A 19,730-nucleotide genomic window follows, 5' to 3' on the forward strand; every position below is an offset into this window, starting at 1 on the left:
TGTACATATGCATATTTAGATTGTAAAATACATTCAGAAATGTATCATAATTTCACAAATATTTGTCTGTTATGTGAGAGAATGATCTGTTAAATTCAAATGTAATACTATGGAAAAATATATAAAATGATCGAAAATTAATGAGAATAATCAATAATTAAAGGAGTATTTGAATTATAATTTTGCTGAAAATTTCATGTCATCTAGGTCTGATTCAATAATTCAGAGGTAACAAGTGAAAATATAATTAATAGGCATAAAACTAAAAAAAATATAAAAACATTGCACGCCACGCTGTGCCAATTATATATTTTTAAAAATAAATGTAGAGGTAGGAATTGCAATTAATATAAATCTCAAAGTATTCACAACATTCCTGAACACAAATAGGCCTCTGCACCTGGGGTGAGGGTGTGGCCATGAAAACAATGTGACATGCCATTGGATGTTGGGACACATAATAACATGACGCTAAGCATCGGCCAATGAATGTGAACTAACAACCACAAGGTCGTGGGCATGGCTGCACTGTAGGAAAAAATCCTAATATAAAAGTATTTTACTGTGCATTTTACAGTTTTGTTCTGTTTTTCTAGAATATCATTAAAGTTACGTAAATAGACTGTGACTTCACATTTCAAATGTCAATTAACGTTAAATCACTGTAATGTAATAAAACATAATTTTCATGTTTATTAAATGTATCTGTCTGTACATATGCATATTTAGATTGTTAAAATACATTCACAAATGTATCATGATTTCACAAATATGTGTCCGTTATTTGAAAGACTGAACTGTTGAATTCAAATGTAATGCTATGGAAAAGTATATAACATGATTCCTATAAGCTTGTGTTACATCACATAAGTATTATTATCATTGCTAGTTAGGGCGATCGTGGCTCAAGAGTTGGCAGTTCGCCTTGTGATCAGAAGGTTGCCGGTTCGAGCCCCGGCTCGGACACTCTCGGTCGTTGTGTCCCTGGTCAAGACACTTCAAGACACTTCTGTCAGTCTGTCCCAGGGCATACAATCCATTATTATTTAAACCAACTGTTAACTGTATATTTCTGTACATTTACGTATTATGATTCATATTGCCACATTCATTGACCTTGTTTATAGGTAATTTCATTGTTTGATCACGTTAAAATGTTCCTAATTTAATGTCTAAAAGCATTTGGAAAAGGCAGAATCCCATGTAAAATTAGCGCAACAAACTCTATTTTCATTACTGAAAATAACTGTATTTTTATGAGAAAGTTATTTTCTGTTATTTTACGGTAGTATTTTGGCGCCCCAGCTGCCGGAATATTACCGTTTTTTTAAGATGTTTTTTTTTTAACAGTGTGGGCTTCCCCACTGGTTGTATGTAACAGACTAGTCAGTAGTGGTCGTGGCTGTCCTTTGCCATCCCTTTGCTCTGCGTGCGTGACCAGGGGAGGCTCTTTACTTGGTGTTGCACCAAGGGGACCAAAATGAATAAAAAGAAATTATTGTGAATAATAAAATACTGTTCTGCTGAATATGCAGGTTTAAAAGTCCTATTTTTCTTTAGAGAACTCAATTTAGGGTTTCTCCACATAATTATGGCTACTTGTAACAGCCGGTGTAATTCTGCAGGTGCTGGAGCAGCGTGCACTGGACGATAAGCTGTGTTTGAAGAATACGAATGAGCGAGGAAAAAAGAAGAAACGAGACTGTAAGGAACAGATTAAACACTGCATTTATTTGTCCTTCAATACGCTGCAATCATTAGCTTTCCTGCTAGCTGGTTCACTACTTATAGGAAACTAAACTCATCTTTAGTTAATATTCATTTATTTTCCAGGATTCAAGGTATATCAAAGTGTTGTACTAACACATCTTAGCTGGTTGTGCATGCCATCTAAGATTAGGCAGACATTATGGCTTTGTCCAGTAGTTTATTACAGTTCCACTCCAGTCCAGTCTTAGCCAAACATGGTATCCAAAGGAGTAATACTGCCAGACCTACTAATTAGTCTTTATCTAAAAAGCCTTGTCTTAAAATTTGGAATACAAAGAAATTGTATAATTCTGCAGTTTAACTACAGTTGTCTGTGTAAAGTATCCACACTGTCAGGCTCCTGGGTTTTGGATGCAAAGTTGTGAGTTATTGCGCATTAACAGTTCTTTTGTTTCTGAGAATCATGTCTGTTTTAAGTTTTGTTCCCTGTTTCATAGGTAAATGGAGTTGTCAGCACTGCTTATATTCTTTGCTGTAGCAGATATTCAGCTCTTGAAGAGCTGAATCAGGAACCACGCTTCCACCCTAGAAGAGAAAGCGTGGTTCCTGATTCCGGAATTGGCAGCCCCAGCCCTCTGACGCTGTGTGCCCTGCAGAGCCGCAGTTTGAGCCTGCATTTCCGCCACACCCGCCAATGCCCGGTCCCTGCCAGTGCCTGTTTCTCCGGCCACATCTACTGATGCTGGGTTTCCTGAAGCTGTGAGTAAAACATATTTATTTCCTTGTGTGTTCTTCAAATGTCCAAATATAGTAAGAGCACACAAGGGAACAAAGAGACTGTAACCCCAGAATGTTTCCCATGCCCTAAAGCATGGTTTGTTTTCTTGTTGTTAACCAGTCCTAAAAAGTGATATAAAACACTGTATAGGAGCTCTCATTAGAATTTCTTTGACATGGATCACCAGCCATTACGAAAGGTAACTTGTTGCTTGGGACAACATGGTAAATGTATTTAAACATTATAAATTCGGCAAATGGAAATGCAAACACACAGCTAACAGAGGGCACTGGTGATCGGTAAAGGATATTGGCTGACAGGAGGGATATATCAGAGCTGGCAGGCTGGAGCAGCACAGAGAATATGGATGAAACAACAACAAAATGGTTTCGCCTCACCATCACTTTCATTCCCCCTGAGGACAGCTGAGTGGGAAAGGCTGAGAAAAAAATGTTTCTGCCTCCTCCTGGAGACACTGTACTCATCTATACAGAAGAGCATAAACAAAGCTGAATAAACTGTCTTAAGCGCACAATGTGATTCTTTGGTATTCATCCCTCAATCCGTCTCTGCAGACACATAGTCTTTGCTCTTTTTGTGTCTCTGGTAAAGTGAGCTTACCTTCACATTTTGGGACACTGAGCCATGTCGCGTACATTTAGGCAGTGGGTCAAAACAAAAGCTTCACCAGTTAAATGCCTCATTTTAAGAAGCGTCAAACACATTTGACATCAGAAAATAGGGTATTGTAGTTGCTTTGGGATAAATTGAGGAAGACAGATTCATTCTATGTGAAATTTTTGAACCCATTTGAAATGACTATACAATTATATGCTTCTATTTTTTTCTTATAATTATGATACTTAATGGAAAGCAAATTTTGCCTTTTAAGTGATATATATTTTGTATAATCCGTTCTCTCAAACTTAATAAACAGCACATTTTTTTTCTTGGCTTAAGGATGGCACAATTATCCTTTTTTATGAAATTGGCTTTAAAAAGGTTTTATACCCCCAAAGGAGAGAGATAAACTCAGAGAACAGCATGTAATCCCTCAATCATAATTAAAATAATCACCAAATTTAGAGCAACAGGGATTTACCTGATCGCAAAAAAGTGCAAAGCTGTAAATGCACTGTTGGTTCCGTTAGTGGAAAACACCTGTCTCACCTGATCTGAGCTGTTTGATGCGACCCTGGCTGGTGCTGGGGTCGACAGGCAGGAAGTCTTTGAACCAGGAGATCTCGGGGTCCGGGATGCCGCTGGCAGCGCACAGCATGGTGGCCGTCCTCGTCCGCTCCACCACTTTCAACTGAGGGCCCATGTCTATACTAGGGAAGCCAAATGGCAGCAGGTCCTCTGAAAGGATCAAGAGAAAGAAAAGAGTATGAAATGTGCAGCATTTAAAACATGAAATATAAATGTCTAATTGCACTACTTGTGCATGTCTGCTGGTAACATATGATAACAGGAGCTAACATGTATATTTAGCACATATAATGACTTGTGTTTTCACCATTAGTTTAGCATGTAAGCATGCTATGATCTGCTAATTAGTGGTAAAGGCAAACAGGAAGACGTCATACACTGAACAGTGATCATCCCATTATAGTGCAGCGCAGTGCTAGGAAACATGACAACACATGTGCATGCTGTTTTCACACATACCACCCTTCAACACTGTTGCTAACCAATCACATCAACCCATAGCAACAGGAGCACCAGCCTCCCCTAGCAAGACGCCCCACCATGTTGCAAAAAAATGTTCCTAAACAACCCAAGGCACAAGACAAAGAGCCTGTGGTGCTAACCACGTCTCCAAATTCCTCAGAAATCCTTAAGTATGCCTGAAAAACACGATTCTACTGAAGCCCCAGCAGCAACCACCACAGCACCCAAAGGATTTGCTGCCAAAGTCCCAAAGTCCCTGTGCCAGACACCATAGGACATCCTCTGAGGTCCATGCCCAATCTGTGTAAATCAAAGTACAGGGTTGGAGTGGGGCGAAGTGCAGTATGTGTACTTATTTCATTAGGACAGTGAAGGCTCAGTTTTTCTAAAAACAAATAACTGGTGTGTCAGCTTCTACAGCCGTGCATTCAGTCCTTACTTTCCCACACATGCAGTGATGTGAAAGCCCCCCCCCCCCATAGCTGCTTAAACATTAGTAGGTGTCAAGGGATTTCAGGATTTTGGGATTTTTCTTATGTTATGCTTAAAAGTACATTTCATTATCTAGATGTGTTTGCTCTTTTAGTATTCAGCTTAAATGGGGAAGTTACACTCTGTGCAGACTCAACAGGAAGCCTGCACGCAGCACAAACGTGCTTATCTCTTCCTGTACGTCTCTGAGAATGCTATGAATAATAAAAGGCTGACAACTATTGCACTGGGTGCGAGTCTCCATGAGTCTCCCCCGTGTACACGTTAACCTGTCTGTCTGTGTGTCTTTATTCTGACCTGAGTTGCAGTACAGGAAAACTCCTGACAGTAGGCTTATGGAAGTAAAGATATCAGCAAAGACAGCAGAGCCACTATAGCCTCGGTGATCAAAGTCTTGTGTTCATTCCTACAGCTAGCTAGTCATTAGGTGATATAGCAGGCGGGCAGAAACACAGCTAGGATTTTTCTGTGTGTTTGACAGGCCATTTCTGGAAGAGTATAAACATACCGCCCAGTCAGCAGGAGTTACTTATGCCTACACACACACATTCACACACACACGAATACACACACTCAGGCTTTGCAGTACATTACTAACCTAGAATTACAGGTGTTTGGTGGTAGTGGCGATGAACTACGAGTTTTCAAAGGTGTGGTTCTGTGTTATGTGGTGCTAACGATTCCTGTCTAATAACTATGCAGAAAGCTGCTCAGAAACAGCAGCGGCAATTAGAAGCTGGGATCAGAGGAGGGGCAGGGCACTGGGGGTAATAAGGACTTGTTAGCAGTAATTGTTAAAATGTACCAACGATTAGAGAGGCCGATCTGGGATGTGTCTGAATGCGTCTGGATATGTCTTATTACGTTGTAGGAGCTGAGGACAAGTGTGTGTGTGTGTGTTTGTGTGTTGGCTGTGTGTACATAAGATAAGATAAGATAAGATAAGATAAGATAACCTTTATTAGTCCCACACGTGGGAAATTTGTTTTGTCACAGCAGGAAGTGGACAGTGCAAAAGTTATGAAGCAAAAATTAGAATAAAATAAAATAAGAATAAATACAGTACACAACTGTACAGAATAGAATACAATAAAATACTATATACAGTAGAATAAAATAGAATAAAATATACAATAAGATAAAAATAGAATACAAGTGCTATATACAACTGAGTAAAAAATGCAACGATGCCAGGAAGATTATTGCACTTAGTGTTATTGCACATGTGTGTGTTTGATCAGTTAAAGTTTTTGTTGTGGAGTCTTACAGCAGTGGGGAGGAAAGACCTGCGAAATCTCTCCGTCCCGCACCGTGGGTGCCGCAGTCTCCCACTGAAGGAGCTGCTCAGTGCTGTCACAGTCTCATGCATGGGGTGGGAGATGTTGTCCAACAGGGATAACAGCTTAGCCGCCATTCTCCTGTCACTCACCACCTCCACTGGGTCCAGAGGGCATCCTAGAACAGAGCTGGCCCTGCGGATCAGCCTGTTCAGTCTCTTCCTGTCCCCAGCAGAGATGCTGCCACCCCAGCAGACCACACCGTAAAAGATGGCTGAGGCCACCACAGAGTCATAGAAGGTCTTCAGGAGTGGGCCCTCCACTCCAAACGACCTGAGTCTCCGCAGCAGGTACAGCCTGCTCTGCCCTTTCCTGTAGAGGGCGTCTGAGTTATGAGTCCAGTCCAGTTTGTTGTTCAGATGAACACCAAGGTACCTGTAGCTGTCCACAGCCTCGATGTCCATACCTTGGATGTTCAGTGGTTGCAGTGGAGGATGTTTGTGCCTGCGGAAGTCTACCACCAGCTCCTTGGTTGGTAGACATGCTTCTATGGCTATGTTCTCATTAGCATCTTCACAGATTTCTGCAAAGTGTCGAATAATGTTGAGCGGCACGCTCGCACATATCCAGGCAAATGAGTGTGTGCACGCAAAAAAGCAGTTGCTTTCTATTTCGCACACACACACACAAACACGTTCACATACACTTTCTCTGGTGAATGGGATTAAGAGTCTCAGTGACAACAGTCCAGATGGCCAGACACGTAATCAAGCATCCATCAGCCCTCCTGCTTCCTTTCCTCCTTACCCTTTAAACCACTCTCTCTTTCTCACACATGCACACAGACACCTCCTCCATACCTGGAACTATAATTATATATTCCGCATTCCCGCAGCAGCGAAGCAACTATCGAGATGGCAATTTCCTTGGCTAATAAATCAAACCCATCGGAACATCTTGATTGTCAGGCAAAACAAAACCTGCTAAAGTTTGCTTTGCTTGAGCCCAGAATCACAGACATATCTGGAGCTGAACGCAGTCCAAGATGCAGACCGTGGCCACGTCAACTGTCTGTGTGTTTTCCTCTCCTCCACTCCTCCTCCGGGCCCCTGCTACCTAACCACATGACAGACATATACCATCTGTTCCCACACACTCTGTGATGGGGATGAGAGGCTGAGTTGAGATAGGATCTATCGCTCTTTCTCTCTTTCCACAGTCATCAGCGCTAGAGAGACCTCGTCAGATAGGAATGTCAAGCTGTTGCTGATGCTGCGCCTGAGAGAAGAAAGTGGAGAAATGCCACAAAAAAAGCAAGAGAGGAATCAAAACTTGATGATCAAGATGTTTAGTGCAGCAATTAGGCCTCGTGAAGACAGGAGCCATCAGACAGCAGAGACTGGGGTGGACAGAGTGGACCACGCTAACACTAACACTATCTAAGAAATATGAGAGCCCAGGTTAGGGCAAGCAAGATATTTGCGTGAGTGCACACCCGTGCACTCACGCACACACCCGTGCACACTCTTGCCAGCGCACACACAACGGTGAAGGTCGTGCACACAAACACATACATACAGCGCTGCGGTGATGAGAATCTCTCGCCCACCAGAGGCTTTCAAACATGCAGAGCTGCAGATATTCATGTCTCCTGAAGGGAGAGCAACACAACTGCAGTGTCCATAGAAAAGAGCAGCTGGGATGGAAAGGGGAAGGGGTGGAGCAGCGGAGGGCATGTAGAAATGCAAGGGGAGGAGTTAAAAACAGAGTCATGCAGACAGAATAGATGGCTAAGAAAATGAAAGCATGAATAAAACAGAAGAGAAGAAATTAGAAACGGATATTGCTGTAGGGCCAAAGTACGGCTCCTGGAGTTAAAGAAAGAAAGATATAAGGAGGAAAAAAGGTCATTTTACAGGTGATGTGTGAGGATGATAAAGATGATGATGATGTTGGTGAAGGCCCTTAACCTACCACATCTCAACCCATTAGGCAGCCAACAGTGCAGCAGTAAATATCCTGTGGCCAACCGCAAGCCCCTCATTCTGTATGAAACTGCTATTAGTCTTAGTCCACCGTTATACAGAATGATGAGATAAAGCACATCAGTGGATGAAAAAGACTTTTCAGTGGAAGTGGAAGGGTTTTGGCCAGTAATGGAAAGCCTTTTTTCTACTTTAGTGGTGGACCTTTTCTACGATGGACTGACCCAAGCACAATTTCTGCAGACATTTGTGCACTTAACAGCATTCTTGGATGACATGATCTATTCTGCAAAATATCACTCAGCCTACAGTAGGCTGCATGGATGCAATACACTGGGAGTATTCTGTCAAACAGAAGGATGAAGTTTTAGATTTTTCAGGCATATACGTTTGAAGTAGGAGGAGGTGCTGTCACTGTGTAAAGTTTAAGTAAAACACTGCGCAGTAACTTGCAGGTAATTTAAATCCCTCTCCTCGTGTTTATGTACATATGGAGCAAAGAAGCTTTAGATTTACTTTTGAATTTAAAAGTTAAAAACACTTAGAAACATCTTGGCAACAAACTTGTACCTGAAGTTTTATATCTTTACTTTAAAAATTTCTGAAAAGTTTGATTTAAAATACACAGGCATTAATCATCTAAAACTAAATTGTTCATCATGTTAAAATTTTGACCTCAGCTCATGCAAATCAAAGTTTTCAACAGGAATCATTAGCAACTGCGGGTTTAGTGTATTGTCCAAGGGTAATGGCCAGGGATTAAAACACCAACCCTGGGATTAGTGGACAACCTTGACAACCAGCCTACACTGTTGTTTGATGTGCAGCACTTTCCAGAATGACTTCATGCACCCTGATACGTTAAAGGGACAGCTTACAAAAAATGTCAAAAGCTGATGTGCGACAAATTTCTAAGCAGCATAAAACTCTTAAAAATATATATATACACCAAATTATTGCCTTTATTGCCAACTGAACGCAAGAGACCTGTCTGTGCATGATCATTCAGGCCAGATCTAACTATTACAGCTACAGTCAGCTCTGATTCTGATTGGTACTCTGTGTGAAATATTATCTTATTCATTGCTCCCCTTCACTCTGCTCTCAAAGACTGAAGATTGTATTGTCACTGAAGGGATGGGGACATCACCGTACACAGAACAGTGTGAGAGAATAGGTTACGGCACCAGGAACACACTACCACCCACACACACACACTGGGAGGCTCGCCCTCGAGGTGTAGTTTATGTGGTAATGTGCTTTAGATTGGGGCTGTGTGTGCAGAGAGGATGGGCTGGGTAACAGATGGACAGGAGTCTATTCCCTGGGCTACCAGCCTTCTGCTTACCACACCGCCCTGCCAGCTCCACAATCCTCACCCATCTCCTTCACTCCTACACCCCCACCTCCCACCAAACCCCATCTCCTATGACATCCCATTCCATCTCTTTTGTTTCACAGCATCCTGCTGCGTTACTCGACTTACTGCCATCTTTTCATCTTCCATCATCTCCATTTGACCTCTTCCACCCCCCCTTTCCCTTTTTCCTCCTTATTTACTCCTAGCGAGCAAAGGTTCTTTGCCAAACCAGGGCGTAATCCCTTGATTTTCCTTCATGTAGTAACAGCCTGAGCAGTCATGCCGCTGTTTCTTCTTTCATTCCTGCTGTGCTGGGCCCAGTGCTCAGATCCCAAGCTATCAGCCACATGCTGCAATTTTAGTCCATAACATGTTGGAGCTCCACATTAGATAAGTTTTCCTCCAAGGGGCCAGTGTACATTAGATTAACACCCTCGCTCTGGATGGGAAGTGCAGCGTTTAAGGCAAGCCAGTACAGTATGCTAAAATACCCCTTAGCTAGCATGCTAGCTGGCCCTCTCTGTGGCCAGATCACGCTCTCTGCACTCAGAGGGACTATAAAAAGAGCAGCTCCCTGCAGCCTCCTGTGCTGGTAGGGTGTGGCCCTGCTTTGCTGTTACATCTACGACTGACAGCTCAGTGAAGCAGGGACGCCGGTTGAAGGCGAGCGTGCAAAAGAAAGCACCTCTTGAGTGGACACAGTCTGTGTGTGCGTGTGAGTACAGTATATGTGAGTTTTTTTGCCTTACCTCTGATAATGGACAGCTTTGCAGTGACAGACTTCTCGTCTACGCTGTTACGTGCCACACACTCGTAGGTGTTCTCATCTCGGGGACCTCTAAGTGGTTGGATCCTCAGCACAGCACCTGCACCATCATCAAACTCTATGGTCTGGACAGCCACAGAACAAGACATATTAGTCACAGCAGAGGAGGCACATAAACCCTACTATTAGAGCAGCTGACTATAATGTTGCGTGTCAGCACCTCGGCCCAGTGTGTGTTGTGTTAATATCACAACAATTACACCTAAGCACTTCATCATGGCCCACCAGAAAAAAAGAAATACAAATAATAATAATAAGTACAAATAATAAATGTGTTTGCTCTTCTCCACAGAAATGCTAGAGGTCAGGCACAGATACAAAACATTTACCTGTGCTCACACATTTACCTGAAGAGGGTAAGGAGGCAGTTTCTTGCACAAATACACTTCATCTGGGTTGATACTTACTGATATGGGGGAGTTGAATGAGGTCCTCTGGTAGAAACTGAGTATTTCTAAGCATTAGGTCACAGGATCAATACACAGTCAGGCCTCTACTGAGCCACAAGAATTTACTCTCCGGACTAGGCTGCTGTATAGCTCCTGACAGCAATATGTGAATTCAATAGGAAGTAAAGTCAGTAATACTTAAGGGTCCATTGATTAGTTTTATTTTAGGTTTGTAAAATGATCTGAAGTTTAATGGAACCTTGTGATCTACTGTATATTGGAAACATGTATTTTTAAATAATTATTTTTCACTAATAGTTTAAATTTTGGGCCTCTTTAAATTCTTGTTAATACTGATACTGACTGTTTAACTTTGGAGCTGGAGCCAAGAAGCCAGTTAACTTGGATCAGCATAAAAGAAGGTGGGCACTACACTTAGCTTCAGCATAGACAAGCTAGCTGGCTAATTGCATGTGTAGAGTACTGATTTAGCATGTAAAATGTAAACAACAACAATAATAACCCTTTAATACGTTTGGCACATTATACTTATTGTACAGATTAAACAAACAATGAATTACCTTTATATTTTTATTTTCAGAGACTTAAAAAAAAAAAGAATAGCTGCTTTACCCAGCTACTATTCTGCATGCTAAGCTAAGCTAATCAGCGCACTGGTGTAGCCTCTTATTTAATCAGACACATCAAAGATACCGGTCTGTGTATTTCAAAAATTTATAAACATACCTTGATTCCAAAACATATTTTTAGTATTTTATATTAAAATTTTAAAAAATAACTGGAAAAAAACAATTTCTCACATACAGAACAAAGTTTTATCTTAGCAGTTTATCCACTCTCTGTACAAATTTATTTACAGTGTAACGTCAAGGTTGTAATTAATGTATACATTCAAATAATATGCATGTCTTTTAAATGGATTTGCATATTGATATCTGTCATGCGGTTACAGTAGGAGTTGAACATTGAGCACTGTGACAACCACCTCGATACGCTGGGAGTTGACCTTCTTGCCCTTCTTGTTCCAGTAGACAGAGGGCTTGGGATTGCCTGTGGCTTGGCACACAAATGATGCTACACCTCCTGATACTCCGATCTGGTCTGTGGGAGTCTTGGTAAATTTTGGGGGAGCTAAGAGAGAGAGAGAAAAGGAGGGAGAAAAATGAGTGAGGGATGGGGGAAAATGAAAACAGAGGCAAGACACCAGAGGGCTTCAAATGAACTCCACAACCAGCAACAACCGTCCCCCGCTGACCACGCCCCATTTCACTGTCAGTGACTGGTCAGGCCGACTTGTGTTCTGATGGCTATGTGTTGTGCTTACTTCCTGGGTATCATCTAGAGCAGCGGTCCCCAACCCCCGGGCCTCGGACCGGTACCGGTCCGTGAGTCGTTTGGTACCAGGCCGCGAGAGTTGAGGCTCAGGTGTGAAATGTATGGTTTTCAGGGTTTTTATCGGTTTTCAGCGTTATTTTGTTATCGTTTTTATCGTTAACTCGGTTTTCCTGGGTCTTTTCACGTGTGTTATGAATAAATCTTCTTTTTTTCGGTACCGGTACTAGTTTTATTTTGTTGTATTTATCCGCGACACCTTAAAGGCCGGTCCGTGACAATACTGTCGGGCATAAACCGGTCCGTGGCGCAAAAAAGGTTGGGGACCGCTGATCTAGAGGACAAACTGAAGGACTTCCTGTGGGCCATAAATAAAAGATGGGGCTGGGCTTCACAGGAACATCTCTTTCTCTCTCCCTCTCTCTGCTTTCTCGAGGGCAGGCTGCCATTGTATTTCATGCAGCACAGGCTGTCATGACACATGAGTGTTTCACAGGTAGGTGAAGTGTTGGCTGCAAATTCACAGCATATAATTGGTTTAAATGTATTAATATCAGAGGTGTCATTTTGTGCCTGCGCATGCCAAAGAACTGCACAGAGATCCTGATGATGTTAACAAACACAATGAACACAGCAGCGCAGGGTTTTGTTAATTTTCAGAGTCGACTCGAGGAGGACAATTTCATCTTGGAGGCTGAAAGCATCTGAGGTGGGACGATATGAGCGCTGCGGTCGCCCTCTAAGAAGAAAACAGCAATTTCCAAGTGTGATATTGAGCCAGGCGTAGCGAACCTACACTTCTCACAGCAGCTGAGTCAGATCAGTCAAACAACCTCATGCATCCACCCTTTGCTATCTGTCTGTGGCCTGTTTCCATGGCGCCCAGCTTAACTCCTCCTCAGCTACAAAAACACCGCCATCCATCAGGGTGAAATCAGGATGACCCTTACCATGGCAACCTGGATGCCTCCTCCCCTACATCTGAGTGGGTGAGGTCTGCCTGTGTTGATTCACTTCTGCTCTGAAGACCGCACAGGAGCGAAAAAAAAGAAGAAGCCCTGCCTATCAAGAAATCACCAGCAGATTCTAAAGCATTTTGCACGTCTTCCCAGTCCTACTCACTTCGTTGGTTAACAGCCACACAGAACACTTCCCAGTGCCTTGACAGTAACTGGAATAACATCATGTCAAAAGACTCCTCCTGTCCCGGCTGCCCCGTGTTGTCTCTTAAAGACCCACTCTGAATGTCAGAAATAAAGTGGTTTCATTTAGGCTTGCCATAATCCTCACAGGAAGAAGCAAAAAGCTGGTACAGTAGAGTCAATCAGAACAAATTTATGCCCACCATTTTGGGACTCAAGAGCAGGGTAGTTTTTTCTGAGGACTCTTAGAAAAGCACAGAGTATTGAGCAGGCTGCTGTTTTTTTTTCTGCCAACAATATAAAAACTATCAAAAGTAAAAAAGAAAAAATGTCATGGCTGAAACTGCTTTCTCCATCCTATAGGGTTATGAATGAATTTCATGTTCTTCTTAGGGCTTGAACATGGTTTTCGTGGCTTTACGCTGAGTCCAAAACGTTTTCTATGTTCTTTTTAATGTACTTCAACACCAATCCGCTGCAAAACCGACCCCACTGGCAGTGTTACCACTTAAGCCTCTTCTGAAAGCCAGAGAAAAGCCCTGCAAGCTACTGGCTCTGGATGGATTTGGACTGAACAGCAACTAGTTATGAGAGGAAGATTCCAGAAAGCTGCCCCAAAATGAGGCACTAATGAGGACCCGTGGCTCTTTAATACCAAGTTCCACTCTGTTTCCACAGAACAGGATGGTCTACCACTGAAATACCTATTGTCTGTTTTAATGGAGCACCTTTGTAACCAGTAATCATTTGACTGAAAGACTGACTGCTGCTGAGCTCAGATACAGCTGGGACCTGCAGGCGTAGTGCCATAAATGAGTTCGGAGCTTGTTTCAAGTAACGCTGTGGGCTAAAGAGGAGCAAGTTTGGGTTGGAAAATTTCTTTTGGGGGAATTAGAGTAACCTCTTGTGAAATGTACAGCTCTAAAGGACGCTACTTATGGCAAAGGTATTAGTGCAACCAGCTGTGGTCTGACAAGCCCTTAAGCCACTTTTAATAATGCATCGCTTCCTGATTGTGTGTTTTTTTGTTGTCAACTTTGTTTGCATTTCATGGCTAAATCCGTGACAAAAATAAAAGGAAATTAAAAATAAAACCTCCTGTGATACAAAGATGATGAATGAAGAGTACGATGTGTTGCTGGGCACATAAGAGACAAAAATAAAAGGAGCACTGTCTCGGAAGAGGATCGCTGTCAGGGAAACGCTAACCATGTTTTGCATAAAATTCGACAAAGTGATGGTGAGGCATAATATCTGAAATTAATTTTCAATAATTTGGAAAGAGCTGAGTTGAACCAGTAAATACTCAGAGGCACTGAGGGCCTACAAGCAAATCTCTCCCTTTTAGAAGTACTTATTGTCCATTATATGGTGTAATCTGTTTTCTCCACCACTATTTTATATATAAATATATATATATATATATATATATATATATATATATATATATGTATAGGTGTAGCTGTAGGTGGTCAAAAGCAGCAATATTCAGTCCCACAACATTTCAGCTGAAAGTTGGCTGTTGTGTAATTTTTTTTCTCTTCACTGAATATAAAAATATTTCAGATATGATGTCAGTCTTATAAAAGAACCGTGGACGCAAATTGGTTACACAAATGGGAGATGAAAAAAACGCACGAGGCAACTGCCGTGTCTAATGGTGAGAGGTGCCATCTCCGTCTTTAACCTAGCTTACCTTCTTATCCAAAAAAATTAAAATATATCAGTTTAGTAACATTTTCAGAGCTCTGACAGCTGTGTGTGTGTATTTGTGTATCCTATGTGTGTGGCCAACTGAGGCAGGAAATTTGTGGAAATGTTGTAATCAAGGAGATGATGAGGAACATGCTGATGGGACCTCCTGGCTTATCAAAACACATTAACAACGCCACAGCCCTAAGATGATGTGCTGACAGGCCTGGATCCACTCCTCTCATACACACACACATACACAACACACACCGCACACATAGATTCACATACACACACACAGAATCAAAGATGCACGCACACACAGCCACATATATATACACGTCTGTGCCTCGCATTCATTGCTGACAATGTACATTCAACCGAAAAACAGACAAAGAGACAAAAAAAGACTGCCGACACATAAATAGACACAGACAGACAGACAGACAGAGAGATAGATAGATAGATAGATAGATAGATAGATAGATAGATAGATAGATAGATAGATAGATAGATAGATAGATGGATGTACCTAGTGCTTCACCCATGCTGCTCAAAGGTCTGGTTAGCAGGATAATCAAAGGCAGCAGCAGACACAGGGGAGATAGGCTAATCCAGAGCCCCAGGATTGGCCTTCTGGCCTGGGCCAGGACTCCACCAGTCTTGGGCCGAGGCATGGCACCACCGTGGATTGGTTAGAGATGATGGAGATTTGAGTAGGGCTTCACTCAACAGGGATAGGCACTCTGCAGACACAAGAGAAAAAAAAGAAAGAAGGAAGGTCAGGCATATTTCCGTCACCTCTGATTCATCATTCTGCTTTTAGAGCACCATCTGAAATGTCAACGCACCATGAAGGAAGATGGAAAACATACAATACTTTATACTAATGTGGAAAAAATAATAAAAACATGAAGAAAATTAAAGACATATAAATTTGGCCAACGATAGAGATTTTGACTATACCGCTCTATCGCGATAGCGCATGTTGATGATGTCATCAAGCTGCGCCTGTTTTGGTCGAAAGCATCGCAGCGGCTACAACCATTATCATCTGCAAATTATGCCGGGCGACAGTCATAGCAAAGAGATGAAGCACTTTTGAAATATGGGGAAAGCCAAAAACTGCGCTTCCTCCACTTACGTAATATTGATTCATTAATGTTGAATTCTGTCGCAGCTGTTCTATTCCTATGTTGTTGCAGTATATTAATAACTAACCTTGTATTGTGGATGAGTAATCTCAGTTGTTCTCCTGACTGAAGTTTGGCCCGTGTATAACATCCTGCTATGCGATTGCATTTGTCCATACAGAATCCCTCACGTTAACTTTTATTGAGTGGAAAAAAAGTTGGTGTTCATCCTCCAGCTTCCCTGTGTTAATGTTATGCTAACATAGCTGTGTCGCTAGCAATCACGTAGCACAACATTATATACCAGGTAGTCCAACTTCAGTAACCCTGCAAACGCCACTGCTGTTTAGTTTTCTGTCTTCATTTATGTTGGAAGTGGTAGCAGAGCTGTACGTTTTAATTAGTGTCAAAAATCTCTCAGTCAGAACATGGTATGTCTTGTTTAGGTGGAAACTAGTGAGCTAACTTCCTGTTAACTTGTAACTCCGTTAAATTTAATAAATTCTGTTTTCATGGATGCCTAGATGTTAAACTTAATTGTTACATCTGGTAAAGCAGCAACACTGATGATTTTATTAAAGATGAAAGAATTTAGACCGTTTTTAACTCTCAGTATTCGTTTGACTTTGGGACCTGAAGCTACGGAGTTTGGGACCCAGATTACTCCGCGAAACTCCTCACTACGGCAGCCGTAATGCTCTGACAATCCATCAAGCAGTGCGGCTTACCAAAGTTGTACTAAAACATTTTTAACAGATTTCTGCACGCTCAAATCGGTTCGAGGTCAGTAAGCACAACCAGAATTCATACATAAGGCACACTCTCGATTTTTGAGAAAAATTAAAGGATTTTAAGTGTGCTTTATAGTGTGGAAAATACGTTATACAGAAGAAAAGAATATATCGCGATATATATCGTTACCGCACATGCGTCAAATTATATCGCGATATGGATTTTAGGCCATATCGCCCAGCCCTAGTAAGACGTCCTAATAATTTCATTTTAGCTCTGGCCTAATTCCTTCTTAGCGTTCAGTATTTTAGTTTTCTGGTGCCACATAAAAGTGTTAATGCAATAATACATCCAGAGTGTGCCACTGTAATGGAAAACACTTAAACAAAGAGGATTGGAGGGGGGGGGTCAGTAGGAATGCGGCAAAATTCAGTAACAGCAAACGTATCAGAAGCTGCTGCTTTAATAGATGTACCCCCTTCTTGTTAATCCCTAGCCTTGGGGGGGGATCTCCATCAGCATTTCTTTTTTTTTCGCTCTCTTTCTTCACACAAACACAAGCGCACATGGGCACACAAATCTGGAAGACTGAACATAATTCAGCTCTGTCTGCTTACAGAGATTTAGACAAGCTGTGCAGAAGCTCCCCGTCTGGGAGTCAATAACTTCTCAGTCCTATCGAGCTCTTCCGACCCCCGCCCATCTCACCCGATGTGTCAGAACGCAGGTGGGGAGGCCAAATGAGAAAGGAGCCTTTGTTAACCTGTCATAAATCACGCACATACATGTTCTCCTTTCAAGCAGCAGTACGGGATAACATATACGCTCCCAGGGAGACATAATAAGCATTAACAGGTGACAGGGCAGGCTGTGATTGGCACATAAATATGCGCAAACACCCATAAGCACACTTTCACCCTGACATCCGCCGATAGAGGATGTTACGAAAGGTTGAGAAAACAATGTAGGACCTTTTACCAGGAAAAGCTAATGGTATGTGTTTAGACTTTACAGTGTGCACTGAGGGAAGTCAGGAATAGTTTTAAACTGGGATTGAAAGAAAATTAAACTGGGATTTTAGTTGAAAAGGGGGTGTCGGAAGTAGATTTAGGACAGCTCACAGCCTGGCGTAAATGCGAGGTGCTGTCTCACAGCTTGATTTATGGGCATGATTTGTTTAGTTATATTTCTATTATTTTCACATGCAAGTAACCTTATTGGGATAAATTAGGTTTATGTCGCCTTTTAAAAAGACGAAAAGGGGAGAACTGTCATGAAATTAATATATATTTTAAGGCTTATTTTGCTGATTATATTGTTTTAGGTATAAAAGAAGGCCAGCTTTGAGACTAGGTCACATTCTGACAGGAAACTGGATGTTTTTTTGTAGAGTATCAGCAACAGACAGTGAAACTAAGTTCAGATAGGTTGCCCTGGCAACAGGCCTTAGAAAGGGGAAGTTCTTGCAAGCTGCACAGGAAGTTTTAGTGCACAGCAAGGGCGTAGATTTGGTTTTGGCATTGGTGGGGACAGGTGTTTCAACCACCGAACCCTGCCCTGTTTCTTTTTTTTCCTTTTCGTCTTTGCTTCTTGATAAAAAAGGGGAAATATACTTGCCTACATATGCTATTCTACATGCTATTAAACCATTTAAAATCACAATTCATAGTTTTATATGTGAATTATATAATGTTAAATTACTATTAAACAAATGACTAAGTATTTTAGACTTTAGTTTACTTCAGCCATATTCCACATAAATCAGGTATCATACAAAAATAAAAATAGCTTCAAATACAGTAAAGACAATAAAAGAATATGACTTTAAGGACGATTTCGCAGGTCTTTCCTCCCCACTACTGTCAGACTCCACAACAAAGACTTTTGCAGCTGATCAAACACACACATGTGCAATAAGATGTTGTAAGTTGTATTTTTACTCAGTTGTATATAACATTTGTATTCTATTTTTATCCTAATGTATATTTTATTCTATTTTATTCTACTATTTTAGTCTATTCTGTACAGTTGTGTACAGTATATTATTCTTATTGTATTCAAATTTTTGCTATATAACTTTGCACTGTCCACTTTCTGCTGTGACAAAACGAAAGGTAATCTTATCTTATCTTAACACGATTACTTCAGTTATAGTACACCAACTTCTCTTATACATTAGCACTAAGGGAACACTAAATGAACTGGTGGTTTTTGTCGATAAAACTCATCTAAGATGACCACAAAATTATTATTATGTGCCTGATGTGCCTCACCTTTGGCCCTGGCTTTTCCCCTCTGACTGCACTAGGACATATTGCCTCTTGATAAAATAACACATTGATTCGTGCCATATAAAAAGTGAGACATATCAATTCAGATTCTTTGTCAAATCTACACTAATCAATCAATTTACATCAGCAGCCTAACAATTGTAGTGCAAACTGCACTACAAGGTGGAATATTTGCAAAATCATGACTACCTCATGATATTTTGTCTCAAAAATTAACCCTATGAATATGTCAGTGCCATTAGGATGAAATTATTGTGTCACCAACATTTTAACGTTAGACATATAATTTTAACAGCCTCTGTAAACTAATATCCTGGCTTGCTCGAGGCTGCCGTTTTCTCTGACAGTTTCAATCAAAATTAGAAATGCTATGAGACTGGGAGAACTAATAGTGCTGCATGTTCTGCAGTTAGTTTCCAAAACACGTTATTCATGGTTACAATTTTAGACTGATGTGGGCCAAAGCCCAGCATAGCTTGTAACGTTATTATGATGGACACATTTTATGAGTGAGCTTGGCTTTAAGTGACTTACAGGTTTCTTTGAAAAATACTTTCTTATATGCACGTTCTTCCTCTTTGCTACCGTCCTCCTCTCCTCCTCTCAGCGCAGGATTGCCGCTGCTGAAACTAAACAGAGCTCCCTGAAAGGCTCAGCCAATCACATTGGCCATATTTGTCACATGAGGTCGGACTCCAGTAGAGAACGTAATTTAACTCTTTCTGCACCGCTGGGTGAATGAGACGCTGACAGATCTTTTTTTTCTTTCTATCGGGTTTGTTGTTGTTTTTTTACAAGAAGCGATCAAATTATTGATGGGGACATGTCCCCTCCGTCCATGCCAAATCGACGCCCTTGGTGCACAGGCATATTAATAAATAAGACACAGAAAAGAGGAA

At 41.5% G+C, this 19,730-nt stretch overlaps 1 protein-coding gene across 3 annotated transcripts in view; it reads right to left on the minus strand.

Moving 5' to 3' along the window:
• LOC120436883 (receptor-type tyrosine-protein phosphatase S-like) overlaps nucleotides 1-19,423 on the minus strand; it is a 135,384-nt gene extending 115,961 nt beyond the window's left edge. For 2 of the 3 annotated variants that reach the window (XM_039607723.1, XM_039607722.1), the window contains exons 1-5: nucleotides 19,366-19,423; nucleotides 15,208-15,421; nucleotides 11,492-11,640; nucleotides 10,023-10,164; nucleotides 3,659-3,847 (exon numbers count right to left, since the gene is read on the minus strand). In XM_039607723.1, the coding sequence (XP_039463657.1) occupies nucleotides 3,659-3,847; nucleotides 10,023-10,164; nucleotides 11,492-11,640; nucleotides 15,208-15,352 (625 nt within the window). In that variant the 5' untranslated portion in view covers nucleotides 15,353-15,421; nucleotides 19,366-19,423. The remainder of the gene's footprint in view (nucleotides 1-3,658; nucleotides 3,848-10,022; nucleotides 10,165-11,491; nucleotides 11,641-15,207; nucleotides 15,422-19,365) is intronic. The other variant, XM_039607724.1, reaches the window with a different exon arrangement.
• Between the last annotated feature and the right edge of the window lie 307 nt (nucleotides 19,424-19,730).

The sequence above is a fragment of the Oreochromis aureus genome, unplaced genomic scaffold (genome assembly GCF_013358895.1).
Source record: "Oreochromis aureus strain Israel breed Guangdong unplaced genomic scaffold, ZZ_aureus HiC_scaffold_32, whole genome shotgun sequence".
NCBI classification, from domain to species: domain Eukaryota; kingdom Metazoa; phylum Chordata; class Actinopteri; order Cichliformes; family Cichlidae; genus Oreochromis; species Oreochromis aureus.